Source organism: Colletotrichum graminicola, assembly GCF_000149035.1.
Source record: "Colletotrichum graminicola M1.001 genomic scaffold supercont1.68, whole genome shotgun sequence".
Classification (NCBI taxonomy): Eukaryota; Fungi; Ascomycota; class Sordariomycetes; order Glomerellales; family Glomerellaceae; genus Colletotrichum; species Colletotrichum graminicola.
In genome coordinates, this window is record NW_007361072.1 from 7615 (window position 1) to 22313 (window position 14699).

Consider the following 14699-nt stretch of genomic DNA (forward strand, 5'->3'; position numbering starts at 1 on the left):
AAGGGGACGTCGGAGAAGACACAACGAGGCATCGAGGCCTTGGTGTAGCATTGAGAACCTATTGAAACGACAACGTGCTCTCATACACGCACCTCACTGGCTGGACTACCTGAATGGATACGTTCTCAGTACCTTGGAAGCCAAGAAGGCCAAGTCCTTAAGTGGCACCCGCTTCACCAATCTTAGCTCTCGGTGTGGATGGATGCGAGCTCGGCGTAGACTGGGCATCCGTCAAAAACATCCACCCGAATGGTGTCATTCTGTCCGATCACAGTGCTAAAACTGCACAACATTGCTTTCCATGTTCATGTTTTTTTATTTCGCGCAGGCGAAAGAGGCCGAGTAAACCTCATTCACCGGACACACGTGGGTGTTGGTCTTGTTGACGGGCCATTCTCTATAAAGCATCGTGGCGCTCCGAGACTCGAGCACCTTGAGAGATTGGAATCCAACAAACTTTACCGTCCTAAGCCCGATCTTTTTCAATAGCTTGCCGGACAAGCCTCGGTTTCCTACCTTCTGCTCTCCCCATAGAACAGCGACTGCTCCTTCGACGGTGTTCATCATGGCTGTCCTTTCGCAGTACGACTGGATCATTGCCTTGATCAGCATCGCCTTCTGCGGTAGCTCATTCGGTAATGGAGCGAACGATGTAAGCAATAGCTTTGCGACATCTGTGGCAGCTCGCAGTCTCACGATGCCCCAAGTCGGCCTCCTGTCCATGTGCACCGAGTTCTTCGGCGCCGTGGTTCTCGGCGCCCGTGTCACGGGCACCATCAAGAACGACATCATCGACCTTGACCGCTTCCGCCAGACCCCCTCTACTCTGATTCTCGCCATGGGGTGCGCCGAATTTGCCAGCGCTTTCTGGCTGCTTGCTGCCACCAAGCTGGGCTACCCTGTCTCTACAACCCAGACCATTGTCGGTGCCCTCGTCGGTGTCGGTATCGCCGCGCAGGCCCAGGTCTCTTGGTCATGGAAGGACGGCAGTGTCACCCAGATCGCCGCTTCCTGGGGCGTTGCCCCCTGCATCGCCGCCGTCATCGGTGCCGTTCTATTTGCGAGTATCAAGTTCACTGTGCTGGAGCGCGAGAAGTCTTTCGAGAAGGCCATGAGGGTAATCCCCTTCTATCTGGCTTTCACCGCTGCCGTTCTCGCCCTGTTTATCACTGTCGAGGCCCCTGGTGCTCCATCTCTTGAGGAGCTTGGTGCCGGTATCGCCTGCGGTATCGTGCTTGGTGTCTTCTTCGGCGCCCTCCTCCTCGCCTACGTCTTCTTCGTTCCATACGTCCACCGAAGACTTGTTAAGGAGGACCCTCGAATTCGCCTTCGTCACATCTTCCTCGGCCCTCTTTTGTACATGGAGAATCCTCCCATTTACATGCCTGCCAAGGGCAACGAATTCGTCATCGACTATTACGCGAGCGCCCATGACGAGTCCCAGAGCACGAAGAATGACGATGTTGAAAAACAGACCAAGTCGGAGGGTAGCAACAATAAGGACGAGAAGGTCACCGGTAGTGGTAGCAATAGCCCCGACAGCCCGACCTCTGCTCCCCTGTCTCTTGAAGACGTCGAGCGCGGCAAGATGGCTCCTGTTGGAGGTGGCGTTGTCCAGCGATACCAGCGCAAGCCCGAGCCAGAGGAACGCTTCCTCGCACCGACTGCCCACCTCCCCATACAAAACCCAAAGCGCATCTGGAGCTTCATCAAGTACTTCTTTTTGCAGGGTGTTACTCGCGATTGCGTCACCCATGCCTCCGACCAGCTCTCCGCGATTCATGCCAAGGCTAAGCGTTACGACAATCGGGTGGAGCATGTATTTACATATGCTCAGGTTGCTAGCGCTATGATGATGTCAATCGCTCATGGATCTAACGATGTAGCAAACGCGATAGGACCTTTTATTGCTGCGTACCAGGTTTACATGACGGGTGAGATCAGAGAGGATGGCGAAACCCCCATCTGGATTCTGGTTGCTGCGGGTTTCCTCCTCGGTGCAGGCTTCTGGTTCATGGGTCACCACATCATGAAGGCCATGGGCAACAAGATCACACAGGTATGTACTTTGTCTGTTGGTTATCACGTCGAGGCATATCCCGGGTCACAACTTGGTGGTGAACAGGATCGTGGTATTGGTGTGGTTGTTGTTGTTGTTAGTATCTAAGTTATGGGCACCCACTTGTGGCAGCATCCTTGCGCTGCAGGGCAAGGATGGATACTGCCAGGGGCGGCGGTGTGTCACGTGAATATCACGTGACACACCTCCCCGGAGCATACCTCCCATATGCCAACATTGTCGAATACAACAACAAGTTGTCTCCGAAACTAACATCACTATAGATGTCTCCTACGAGAGGTTTTGCCATGGAGCTCGCAGCCGCAATCACTGTCCTCCTGGCCAGTCGCCTTGGTCTTCCAGTCAGTACCACTCAGTGTCTGACCGGTGCCGTCATCGGTGTCGCTTTGATGAATTTTGACGTCGGCGCTGTCAATTGGCGCCAGGTCGCTTTCATCTTCTCTGGATGGATCGTCACCCTGCCTTGTGCGGGCCTCATTGGTGGTCTGCTGATGGCTATGTCTCTCAACACTCCTCAGTTCGGCCAGGGTTAAGATCTTATTGATGATTAGAAAAGTTGCAAAGCATGGCTGCAGTGTTTTAACTCTTAGCGACATGGTGTTTATAGAAAAGGGCCTACTAAAGGGAAGATGTCGTGAAGCTGGAATGGCTTCGTGTGGCTAGTACCAGGAGACAACGCCACGTATGTGGCGTATCACCCGCACAGACCATGTGAGAAGGGTATTTCTACCTACTGCTTCTCCAGTTCATACATACTTTCTAAATAGAACAACTACTTTTCTCGATAATGACCAGACGCTGCGGTTCATCCCAGAAGAGGTGTTTATTATTGTACCTATATTACCGACTGAACCTTGAATAGACATGTAAGTAGCGTAGCATCAAATCTGCAACTTATATTAATAGGTCACTCTTAACCCCTATTAACGGTACGGTGTAGTTCACCCAGTACATATGTGTCGTCACGGGATGTAAAAACCCGATAGGCCGCACCTCTGGCTTGTACCATATTTCAATCCCTTCATACAGTACATAATACTTGTCACTGTGGCGACAACATTCTACGGGAACTTGTAATCACACTTCTTCGTTGGCAACCCTAAGGGTCACTTTGAATCATGTCAAAATCTAAAGAGTGTGATATAGGGTGTATAATTCTGTATAATTAGGTAATACGTCTCTTTCTAATCTCTCTTTAAATAGTTCCTGAATTATTTTGCTGGTTCCTAAAGGCCTGCGGGATCAGTCCGGGAAATCTGTGGTGATGTCTTAATTTCCTCTTGCTTAGTAATTATACACCATTTTGTATGCCATCGCTGAATTTATGTGATGAACCGCAACGTCTGATCATTTGAGTGTAAATAAAGTACGGAGTAGTTGTCCTATACGATCCGTGCGGGGGGTACGCCACATCTACCGTCTCGTCAAATCCGAAATCCGCACAGACCACCTACTAAGCCCATCTTGAGAGGCGGTCAATCCACCTACCCCATCTTTCCATCCTCCGAACTAGGTATCCACCCACTTACCTGTTGCCCATCAGGAACAGTTATTTATCCGGAGCCTACACCATAACTACGTACTTGCTTACGTACACTACCTGCTTCTGCCAGCCCGCTAGCCCCTATCCAGGAGCCCGTGGTCTGTGCGGATCTCGGATTTGACGAGTGTAGGTAGACTGTATGGCGCCACTGGTACTAGCCACACGAAGCTATTCCAGCTTCACGACAACATAATACTGATACATGATTCTTCACGCCTCATCAGTGCACGCCCACAGGAAACTTGATTTGATTATGTGTCCGCACAGTCCTCAAATGTTGTCTATGACATGTTCATAGCGATGCAGCCTATGAGCCGCCCCCTGATAGTGGGTTTATGCATTCCGCACTTCTTGCATTCCTGATCCGAACCCGTTGGTTATGGAAACAGAAATAGTGCTCGTCCGGCGTCGGGCCTTCTTGCATGCATCGATCAAACAAGTTGAAAGTGTCACAACATGAGATGGTCAAGACCATCCACCGTAACAGAGGTCGCTTTCTGGCAGCTCTGTTCAGTCTGCTGACCACTGCCGATTCCAGGACCGTGTGGTTCGATGACCTACGACCACAAAATCTACCGGTATTAGACACTGTTCGGATGGACTGTGGTGCGGAAGCGCGGAATTCGTCCAAGAGCGGTTGCGGTTATTGTACCACGCCAGTTGCGGGCCGCGCACTTAAGGGAGTAGATAGGATCTCGGATGCTTGCGGCTTGCCGAGACCCGTCTCGGGGTCTTGGTGATTACCAGCCCCGCTATCATTGGTCAGGATCGGGGATTCTCATCGAGCAATATGGGAAACAGGTATCATGATGGGCTATCGATAAAGATTATCTCGCGGTCGCTGCACTTATAGGCCACTGATGTCTTTACCCGCGGGTCTGACAAGGTGTCTTGAACGACATCGAGCTGTTATCGACAGGTCCGTTACAAGCCGAGGGCCCGGATGGGGTAGAGAGATGGGAGGGTGTGTCGATGCTCGATGAGGCAGCCACTAATCATCGCGTTGATGACAGACAGGTCTTGGTATACATAGGGTGGCTTGCTCGTCCATTGCCAGTCTCGTGTATTTCAAGTTCTCCAAGCTCTTATGTTCAATCATTGCTGACCAAGGCTCAAATTCCTTGATCCAATCGATACTCTTTTGTACCACCAAACGGCCATCATGGGATCTATACCAGCTGCAGGATGGAGAGAGCTCGATGTCGGTGTTATCGGTGGTGGCATTGGCGGAATGAGCGTTGCAATTGCTCTCCGCCGCGCTGGCCACAACGTTACTATCTATGAGCGCAACGATTTCGCCGGTGAAGTCGGTGCATCCGTCTCATGCGCCGCGAACGGCACCCGCTGGCTACACGAATGGGGAGTGGATGTTGCAAAGGGTGACCCCGTCATTTTGAAGAGCCTCATTAACCGAGACTGGAAGACGGGCGAACCAGTCAGTGTCTACAGCCTCGACGACTACGAGAGCCGCTGGGGCTACGTTTACAACATGTTCCACCGTCAATACATGCATGCCATGCTCAAGGATACAGCCTTGCAGGATGAGGGCAAGGGAAGTCCCGCAAAGCTGCTTGTCAACCACAAGGTGCGATATTTTGTTTGCCGTCTGAAATTTCCTTGCGCCTGACATTCTCTGCAGTGCAAAGGCATCGACTTGGGCGCTGGAAGCGTCAGGTTTGAAAACGACCACTCTGCGACACATGACCTCATCATTGGCGCCGACGGCATCGGCAGCGCGGTGCGGGGCTTCATCGGCGTTCACCCGGAGAAGCGCCCCGCCGAATCCAGCTGCTTGCACGCCAACGTCCTCACAGAGGATGCGATCAAGGCCGGGCTTGTCGACTACTCCCAGGATAGTGCGCTTGAATACTGGGGTGGGCAGGAGGGCAAATGGGACAAGATCGTCCTCTCTCCCTGTAACGGCGGAAAACTTCTATCATACTACTGTTTCTTCCCGAGAGAAGTCGGGGATTACGTGAACCAGGCCTGGGGTGTTGAGGACCGTCCTGTCGAGGAACTGCTCGCGCCATTCCCTGGGCTGGACAAGCAAGTACGCGCTCATCTGGCTATCGGCAAGGATATCCAACCTTGGCGTTTGTGGATGCAGTACGTTGTCACGCATACTCGGTCATTGGCTCTCAGTACAGATATTCAGTGCTTACCTTATGCAGTGACCCGTACCCCTACATCAACAAGGGCATGGTTTGTCTCCTGGGCGATGCAGGACACCCTGTAAGTTGAAGAGGCTCCTTCTGCTGTTGGAACACGCCACTGACTCGAGGCTCCAGATGATGCCTCACCAGAGCCAGGGTGCATGCATGGCCATCGAGGACGCCGCTGCGCTCGGAATCCTTTTCCACCCAAAATACTTCAACGGAGACGTTGCAGAGACTCTAGAAGTCTACAACACGGTCCGCCTGCCCCGCGCCACCCGTGTCCAGGCCGCGGCTGCGAAGGCGGCATACAATATCAACGAGCGTATTGGTGAATACTGCAACCTTGACATGATGCAGCAACCCTTTCGCTGACCCTCGGCCCAGGATTCTCAAATAACACAAACACGAGCACCTACAAGGTGGCAGACGAGAAGGCGAAGCTAACGATCGAGGAAATGAACGCGTCCGTGCTTCGTTCTGTATCCACCTTTTGGGGCATAAAGCTAACGGCCTTGCAGTTACGACATGTACAAGGATATCGAGCAGGCCATTGCTGAGCGGCAAGGAATACCATTCACCCAAAAGTTCATCAGGGGCTTGCCAGTAGGACTCGAATTATCTCCCGGTGTCATTGTCGGACAATAATGCAAGATGATGATACTCGGTGTATGTATATATGGGTGTGAATCTCGGCGTTAATGAGTTACCAGGCATTTTAGTGCGTTGGCAGTAATGTCACATTATTGCACAATATTGGGTCGCGTTTTGAATAAGTTATACGCATCAACATGCACCATGTTTTATTATGAAGCGCTCATGGCTCAGTCATGCGAGGTGTGTGGCGTCCGAAGAGGCCGGAAAACTCGTCTCAGGGCTCGTCGCCCATGCTGCATCTTCCAACCGAATTTAGACGTCCTCCGTCCGACCCATTCAATCGATCTCTTTTCGAGCTGTTGCAGGAGGTTGGATTCGTTTGCTGCTGCAGACCCTCTCGCAGAGCCTCTCGTCTCGCAACATGTCGGCGTGAACGCGCGCCCTAATGCTATCCATCTGACGAAGCTACACGATCTCGATCGTCTTTCCAATGCCTCTTTTCGGCATCGATAGGCCGCCAGACCTGGCCTCTTCGCGCCTCGCTTTGACTTGACCCCTCTTCCATTCCTTGGTTAACGACGCCGAGGTGATGATAAGAGCGCAGTGTAGCCTCACATTCCGCGGGCGTGTCGTTGCAGAGAGATGCTTACAAGCAAAAAGCGGTAGAAACCGTCGCCGTCGATGTTTCATGCAGCCAAGGCGCGAACGCACACAGCGGTGGAGGCGATCGCTAAACGCGACTGCATCCCCCCCCCCCCCCCCTGCTGGCAGATGGTGCGGATGGCGCAGACAGCGCAGTTGAACCGCGGATATCCAAGGCGAACTGCGCTAACATTGTCACCAAGTGGACCTCGAGAACTCTGCAGGTGTTCCGAGCTCCGGTGGGGGGCCAAATCCGGCAAGGGTTTGTAGAGAAAATCTTCCAATCTTTCCAGGACCCCTGGACGCGTCGTCGGCGAAACGATGCCAGCGGTGAAGAAGTGAAGGGCGCGCAAGGCGGCGATTATGCGACTTTGCTTTGGTGCCCAATGTTCAATCTCTACGGATAATTCGTTTGATCTTGGTCCGTGTTCAGTTTGGCCAGCCACTTCAGTGGGCCGTATCCTCGGCGTGTCCAGGGCCGTTGGCCTTGTCAATATACGGACGGGCAGTATTGATGAAGATGATTTGCCATTTGGGCATTGGTGGATACGATCACCGCCGTGTCTCAGGCTGAACCAACGAGTACATATAGATGAGCGTCGGGTCCTGGGTTTGCATTGCATTCTCTCTGGTTTCCTCATCTCTGTTTGGCCCTGACATCCAAGACCCTGCATAACTGCTTTCACGGCCAGCTGGCAGTTGTTGCTTGTTCCTCTGGCGTCACAATTTCCGTTTTGTTTCCGAGTTTCTTCTTTTGTCTTTTCCGATATTACGACCGTTGATACCCCTTCACAATGTCTCCCGCGATATTCGATTCTCACCGGAGAACCCCCTCTGGCCAGGAGACCGAACGTCGGAAATCTGGAAGCGGTTTTCTTTTTCTCAACAACCGTTTCAAGAGGTATGTGTTTGTTTGTTTTCTCTCTTTTCCAGTTGGCCCGGCCACAACGTCTTTCTTCACCGCTCTTCATCTTCCCTCCGTTTCTCCCCACCACCACCACCCCCCTGCCGCAATGCGCGCTCCCCCTTGTTTAATGCCGGACCCTGGACCCGTCTCGCCAGGGCCGGATGCAATAGCGGCGCCGGGGGCCTCGACAATCCCTACCAAAGATGCATGCCCTTACAGTTGTCCAACGGTCGGGCGGCTGCAAGCCTTCCAGTTAGTCGGCTTGCATATTTGACGTGTCTTTGGCACCTTCGAGACCTAACCTAGCCCAAACCTATCTCCAATCATCGTGCCTCTCTTACACGGGTGTTCGTAGTCCACCAACACCACCCGAGGGTAACGCGCCTGAGTCCTTTAGCCAGTATCGCTACTGGCTGGATGACGATGCAATGATCGAGGTCCCTCAAGGAGGGCGCCGCTCCATTTCACCCATCTTGCGACATCCTAAAAGAGTCTTGCCTCCAACAAGGCCGCCATCAGTGCCTGCCCGAATCTCATCCCTTCGGTAGCGTTCCTCTGCTATACCCTCATTCTCCATGCCTCTGCAGTATTGCCTCAGCTCCTTCGCTTTGAATTTGCGTAGGCCTAAATTGTTATGATTGCAGTACCAGCATGGGAGAAGATGAATTCTAACATATTCACAGAGCCCCTACTACCAAGACCACCAACGAAAATGCCACATCTACTCCTCCTACTCCCACCTTTGGGCCCGTCAAGGACGGCAGCTTCATGAAGAGGTCCGACTCGGCCCGCAGCATCCCTTCTCTGCTTCAGTCAAACGACGGTGATGCCGAGAGAACACGACCCATGACCGCGATGCCCGGCAAGGAGAAGAGCTTCCTTGACACCAAAGAGCCTGCTGTTCCCTCCGTCAACGGGGAAACCGCAAAGACTGCAGCCGAGAAGGACGCAACCTCTGCTTCTGCTACCTCGGTTACAAACGGGGCCGAGCACGCCAAGTCCAAAGCTGTGTCCGTGGCAGAGACTGCCCAGACCGCGGAGGATAACGTTGATGACTCGTCTTCCGAGGATGAAGATGATGACAAGAACGAAACCCAGGCCCAAGAGGCCCAGGGAGTCCAGCTTGCCACTCGCGTTGCGGTCGTGCCTCCGCGTCCCGCGACCCCTGAGGCCGACAAACGGATTTCCTACCACGAGGATGCCGACCTTCACATCAAGGTTCGCGATGTGAACGGTGCCGTCGTCGTTTACTCTGTCCGCTCTGCCGCCATCGCCTCTGCTTCCCGCGTCTGGAAGGAGTTGGTCGCTCAAAACACGGCTGCTGTCATTGAGCTGCAGTCCACCGCGGACACCGCTCATGGACTTGATGTGCTCTTTTCCCTCGCACATTACAAATTCCACGAACTGCCTACCATGCCCAACGTCGGCGACCTTTACGACATTGCCCTGGCTTCTGACAAATACGCCGCCACCCACCTGCTTGTCCCTTTCATGAGAGACTGGGTTGTCGCCTTGAACCGTCATGTCCTCATGGCTGGAGCCCGCAACGACGAGGACAAGACCCTCGTTCTTAGCTGGGTGTTCGGTGAGGCTCGCTGGTTCAGCCGCGTGTTGGCTAAGGCGGCTTACAAGTCGCGCGTCGATGCTGAGGGCAAGCTTCTCGACTCTAGAGGTCGTCCCTGGAATGAGCAGCCCATCTCGGATGAGGTCATTAGCATGCTGGCTGCCACTCGTGCCGAGGCCGTCGACAAGATCATCAAAGCCGTCAGCAACCCGGTTCACCGTCTCCTCAACCCCTCTTGTTACCCTGGTGAAGAGATTCGCTACTGCCATGCCGGTACTGATGACGGAACCGCCGAGGACTGTGAGCAGCTTCTCCTCGGGTCCGCCATCATGGGCTTGACCAAGGTCAAGCTTTGGCCGCCACCTGAGCCTACAAAGATCAAGGTCAGCGCTGTCGACCTCGCTAGAGCGTACGGCGAGGTCCGCATCCGGCGTTACCAGATCCCAGGTCTGCGTTTCAGGGATAGCACAGCCGATGGCGCGCCGGTTGAGGACCCTCACGCCAAGTGCGGTTTCGGTCACCGCGAGGTGATTGAGAAGATTCTCAACACCCCTGCCAAGATGGCCTCCGGCGTGATCGGCCAGCTCATCACCAGAGCCAAGAAGTCGGGTGCATTTGACGAGGAGCTTTTCGCGGATTTGAAGGAGTACGTGCAGGATGGCGGAGCTGCAGTTGAGGGCGAGGACTTGAAGAGCGACCCCGTTCACTACAAGCAGGTCCGTATCAGGACTAACGGTGTTGTTGAGAACAAGACCCCCGCCGATGGTGAGTTTCCTTATTCACAAATTTTCAGATTATCGGCCAATAAGCGGTCCGTGTGCTAACATCAGCTAGATGATGATGAGGATGAGGATGATTCCAGCTCCGAGAGCGACGACGAGTAACTTTGAGGACCGCAATTTCTATCTATAGAGATTGCTTATGACAAGTTCACGTATTACGGTTTTGTCTATGATGTCACCAAGCACGATTCATTATGATGAAATACCCTTATAATGTACCTAGATTTCCTTACATGTTCACGTTTCGTTTGTTGAATAGATATGAAAGGCTTCTCATAACTGCCCAACCTGTCACCTTCAATATCAATCAGGGAAGCATCAACCTACGATGAATGTTTATCAAATACATTGTTAGCAACCCTGCACTCTTAGCCCGCGGCTTCCGACGGTGTTCGGTTCATGCGGTCCTTGCGACCAGACGGCAAGCGCCTTTTGTGATGTCACAGTAGGTGAGAGAATGCAGACTTGGAGCTAGTCATTCTTTCCAAAGTTTACCAGGGTGCTTGTGGTCATCAGGAACATATGTTACAACGCAGGCCAGCCCGAGACGCACGCACACATGTTGAGAATACTTGACAAGGTGTAAAGTACTCAACTGGTTGTGTGGAGTGAGAATTATAGTATTCGGATATTTAATAAATGAAACTCTGGCTCTTGACCGTGTGATCAGATGTCATGGTCCAGCCGCTTTTCGACTCCAGTCTGAAGCTCCAGCTTCAGAAAACGGTGAAGTGAGTACTCCGGAATACCACTCATCTTGTATCGTTGCCCTTTCCGTATCAGTTCCCACTTGTGCTGGCGGGGGATGGCGGACTCGTTCGAAGGGAAATATATAACTTCTTCTGGCTTCTTCTTGAGGTGGTGATAGAGGCTCCTCGTGATTAGCGTCCTCCTGTCTGACTTCTGTTGCCATGTGCTGGGTCCTGAGCTTGCTGCCTTTGAGGAATTTGAGCTCGATTATTCTATCGCTTCCGCGAGTGTTTTGATCCGAGTCTCCTGAGGCGTTACAGCCTCGAAGACAGAGAATATTAATGGCAGGAAGGCATGCGCAAATCAGACCGATGCTCACTTCCGCTGTCCTGGCTGCGTAGTTAGTTTCTGCAGATATTCCAAGGGCTAGAATGGGCACACCCAAGAAGAGTCACGCGCATGAGGGTTATTGTGACATCACTCGATTCCCTCAATTTGATCACGACAACCAGCCTAACAAGACTCGCAGCCGTCGCAACACCTCCGGAGCTCAGCATGACGATAACCTTGAGTCGTTTATGCCATGCCATTCGGAGAGTAAGGGCAACAGGTATTGGAAGACATAGAACGGCCATATCGGTGGCGGCACTAATAGTGGTATCCGCTAAATAAATGTCGCGCTGATTAAAACAGGTGGTCGTAATTTCTGGATCCCAGTATCCGGCGATCGGTTGGCATATCAACGTTTTAACAAAAAAGACGGGAATGGTATATAGAGTCAAGAAGACGATGAAAACATATGTTCCGATAACCGTTTTACGGTGCAGTTTGAAGACTCTTATCGTGGTCGAGAGGAGACTGAGCTTTGTGAAATAAGACGAGGGACTATAGAAAAGGGTTGTAATATACGACCCCAGAAAGGACGTTAGTCTGCTGTACGCTGGCGAGTGGAAAACACAGCAATTACCTTTTTGAATCCTATCAGGGTTTCCTTCGAGACTTCATGGATGTGAAAACCGCCACCGAATTGGCTCACTTGCATTTGAGTAATTAGCATCATCACCTTTCACAGTTTCGATGCTTTCGCTACCATTACTCACTAACGATTGCCGAGGAGTACCACCCTAGGGCAATGATCTGCCTATACTTCAGTCCTCCCGAATCTGTCTCGAATTCACTCCCGATGAGCAATGTTCTTACCCAAGCTACTAATGACATCCCTAGCCAAAGAATTTAGAATTTTGTCGTCGGTGTTCTGGGACGTGGCTGGACTCACAATCGTCGGTATGGAATGGTGGCGCGATGAAAGTCTTTACATACAAGCGCAAGACCATGAATGTACTGACCAGCGTCACTGCCAGAATGTGGGTTACGAAGGCGATGCTGTGCAAAACATCTTCAGGCTTCTGTGGGCTGGGCAGTGTACTGTCGGATGACTGGGCTACGCCGGCCTGATGGCACATGTTGCCGAGCCGTGCAGATTAATCGATATGTATGATCGCCAGCTGTATCGGAGCGCCTTGAGTACGGCATAATATATCACTTTCCACCGTAAATTTAGCTTCTTTGGAAGTTCCTGAGCAGTCGAGGCAACCGGTAGTTACGTCCCGAACCCCGAAGCACCTACAAACAATAGAAAGTTTGTGGAAGGCTTCACGAGAACAGTAGATTTAATAAATGGCTGATGAGGCACCATTAATACCAGTCTTAGGGTTGTGGAAAACATGGACTGTCCTGGACTAGAAACTCTGTTTTGAACACACAAGGGCTAATGAAAGAAGCCAACTAGCTCTCGAAGCATACCCCTAAGTTCTTGAATCTGGAAGCCGGAACTGGGCACCGTGGCATTGCAGGCGTGCAACAGAGAGCGCCCGTCAGGTATGTGGCGGAAACCTTCCTTGAATGTGTTAAATAGGCCCTTGGAGTCTAACTACGCGACTCTTACGAGGCAGGCAAAAAGCCGATACGTTTTTTGAGTCGTCCAATCGTTCTCATCGTATGGTTTCAGACTAAGTCGATACATCGACGGCCATGGATAAGGATCATGTCTACTCGGCCATCTAGATTCTAGTCCCTGATTAGGTTTTGGTGTGATACTGAACTCTAGTAATCAACCTTCAGCCAACAACAGCGATAGACTGCGGTAACAATTTCAATATGATATTTCAAAACTTAGATTGCGGCAAGCCAAAGAAGCTTTGGGTTTGCAGTAGCCCAATGCATGACTTGCGTGTCGAACTCATCAGCCTTCCGCACGACGGAAACTGATGTACAGTGATGAATACTTTATTTTTTTCGGGCACATAAAGCCATATAACTAAGAGCTTACTATGTAAGGTGTGTCCAACTTTCCTACTTGAGTAGGCTTTCAAGAGCTAGTGATGCGATTGAGTACATAAGAGCACCCAACTGTTGCGAACGAGACAGTTGTGGCATGATGGCTCACAACCACATCATGCCAAGCAAGGCGGGTCGTACTTTGGATTTTGTGCCCTCGACGACCTGAGCTGGATACGACGTGATGAAACTTGTACGGGAACAATGATCGACTGTATAAATCGTTCTGCATCTCAATATTCTTACAAAAGAAGGTTTCGGTTCTATCGGATGTAATATTAGTTCTCTGCTAGATATAGCGGAACAACTCGAGACTCACGATAGTCTTGAGGGAATTGACAGCAACTGAAATCTATCTTACTGGCCAATATCCATTCTGGGATGCATGGATGAAATACATAATGATATATTCGTGACAACTTGCTGCAGTTTCGGCATTGAATACCCCTATAATATCTCTTCGTTTACTCTGCTTACTTTGGCCCCTTCCCGCTGTTCGGTGTCATCTATATTACTATGTAATGTACCTACAGTAGTATTTGTCGCAGGGTGTATTAGGCACTAATTTCTGCCTGCAATCAACGGTGTCGCTTTTTTCGACATATTTATTGCATCAAATTTGGCTGGAACTTCCGAATGCTTGAGTCAAGAATTTTGCTTCAGGCGCTTCGTATAGTGCGACTACAGGCCCTTCTCTGCCATTTGAACCCTCGCACATTTACCACGTATAGTCAAACATGAACTGGATGAATATCTTCGATGATATCAGTCAAAGAGAACTTACACAAATATATACATTTGATGATAGTATAGTGGTGACTTACAGATGGTATTGGAAATATGGTACGGTGATAGATGTAGTTTCGCCTCGGTCAAAACATTTGTGCTTCATATTTATTAGTTTTGTGGTACTGCAGTTGAGGTGCTGGTAAACTATGGAGATAGACATATTGATCAATCTATGTTTGATTCAGCGCTGGGACTGTTCCATTCAGAGGACTTCGTTCAATTACACTGTAGACATTTCCAATTACCCTATCTCACAGTCGGCTGACATAAGGGTACGCCGTGTATTCTCTTGCATCGAGAATCCATGCTGGCTAAGGACTCGTATCTCACAGTAATATCTGGGAAATTTATGCAGGTATAGAATTGTTATACATAGAACTATCTAAAGGACGGCTCTGACTGATGGCTCACTGCTATAATGACTTTAGTGACCCCATACATATAACCCATTTTGCTTCGCTTTCGACAGGAAAATAGAGCCTAGAAATGCTATCTTGTAAACGACCCGCAAGTAGTGGGGGTTGGCCACGTCTCCATATTGAGCTACATAGACAGCAATAACCCCAGTAGGCGCCAAGGGGGGGCGTGGTTGTGAATGACTATGGAGCAGTTTAG

General features: G+C 51.1%; 5 protein-coding genes across 5 annotated transcripts; 3 read left to right on the plus strand and 2 right to left on the minus strand.

Moving 5' to 3' along the window:
* Positions 1-315: 315 nt before the first annotated feature.
* Positions 316-564, minus strand: GLRG_10828 (uncharacterized protein; the record flags this gene model as incomplete). The annotated part of the gene is made up of 1 exon (XM_008101502.1): positions 316-564. One exon carries the CDS (start codon positions 562-564, stop codon positions 316-318), a length of 249 nt encoding a protein of 82 aa, XP_008099693.1.
* A 1-nt stretch (position 565) lies between these two features.
* On the plus strand, positions 566-2613 carry GLRG_10829 (phosphate transporter; the record flags this gene model as incomplete). Its single annotated transcript, XM_008101503.1, has 2 exons — positions 566-2059; positions 2344-2613. The coding sequence occupies 2 exons, from the start codon at positions 566-568 to the stop codon at positions 2611-2613; spliced, it is 1764 nt and encodes a 587-aa protein (XP_008099694.1).
* Positions 2614-4785: 2172 nt separating this feature from the next.
* On the plus strand, positions 4786-6424 carry GLRG_10830 (salicylate hydroxylase; the record flags this gene model as incomplete). The annotated part of the gene is made up of 6 exons (XM_008101504.1): positions 4786-5208; positions 5263-5729; positions 5795-5855; positions 5912-6107; positions 6164-6242; positions 6298-6424. The coding sequence occupies 6 exons, from the start codon at positions 4786-4788 to the stop codon at positions 6422-6424; spliced, it is 1353 nt and encodes a 450-aa protein (XP_008099695.1).
* A 2073-nt stretch (positions 6425-8497) lies between these two features.
* On the plus strand, positions 8498-10370 carry GLRG_10831 (uncharacterized protein; the record flags this gene model as incomplete). The annotated part of the gene is made up of 3 exons (XM_008101505.1): positions 8498-8508; positions 8606-10251; positions 10321-10370. 3 exons carry the CDS (start codon positions 8498-8500, stop codon positions 10368-10370), a joined length of 1707 nt encoding a protein of 568 aa, XP_008099696.1.
* A 571-nt stretch (positions 10371-10941) lies between these two features.
* GLRG_10832 (uncharacterized protein) lies at positions 10942-12421 on the minus strand (the record flags this gene model as incomplete). Its single annotated transcript, XM_008101506.1, has 3 exons — positions 10942-11347; positions 11400-11843; positions 12279-12421. 3 exons carry the CDS (start codon positions 12419-12421, stop codon positions 10942-10944), a joined length of 993 nt encoding a protein of 330 aa, XP_008099697.1.
* Between the last annotated feature and the right edge of the window lie 2278 nt (positions 12422-14699).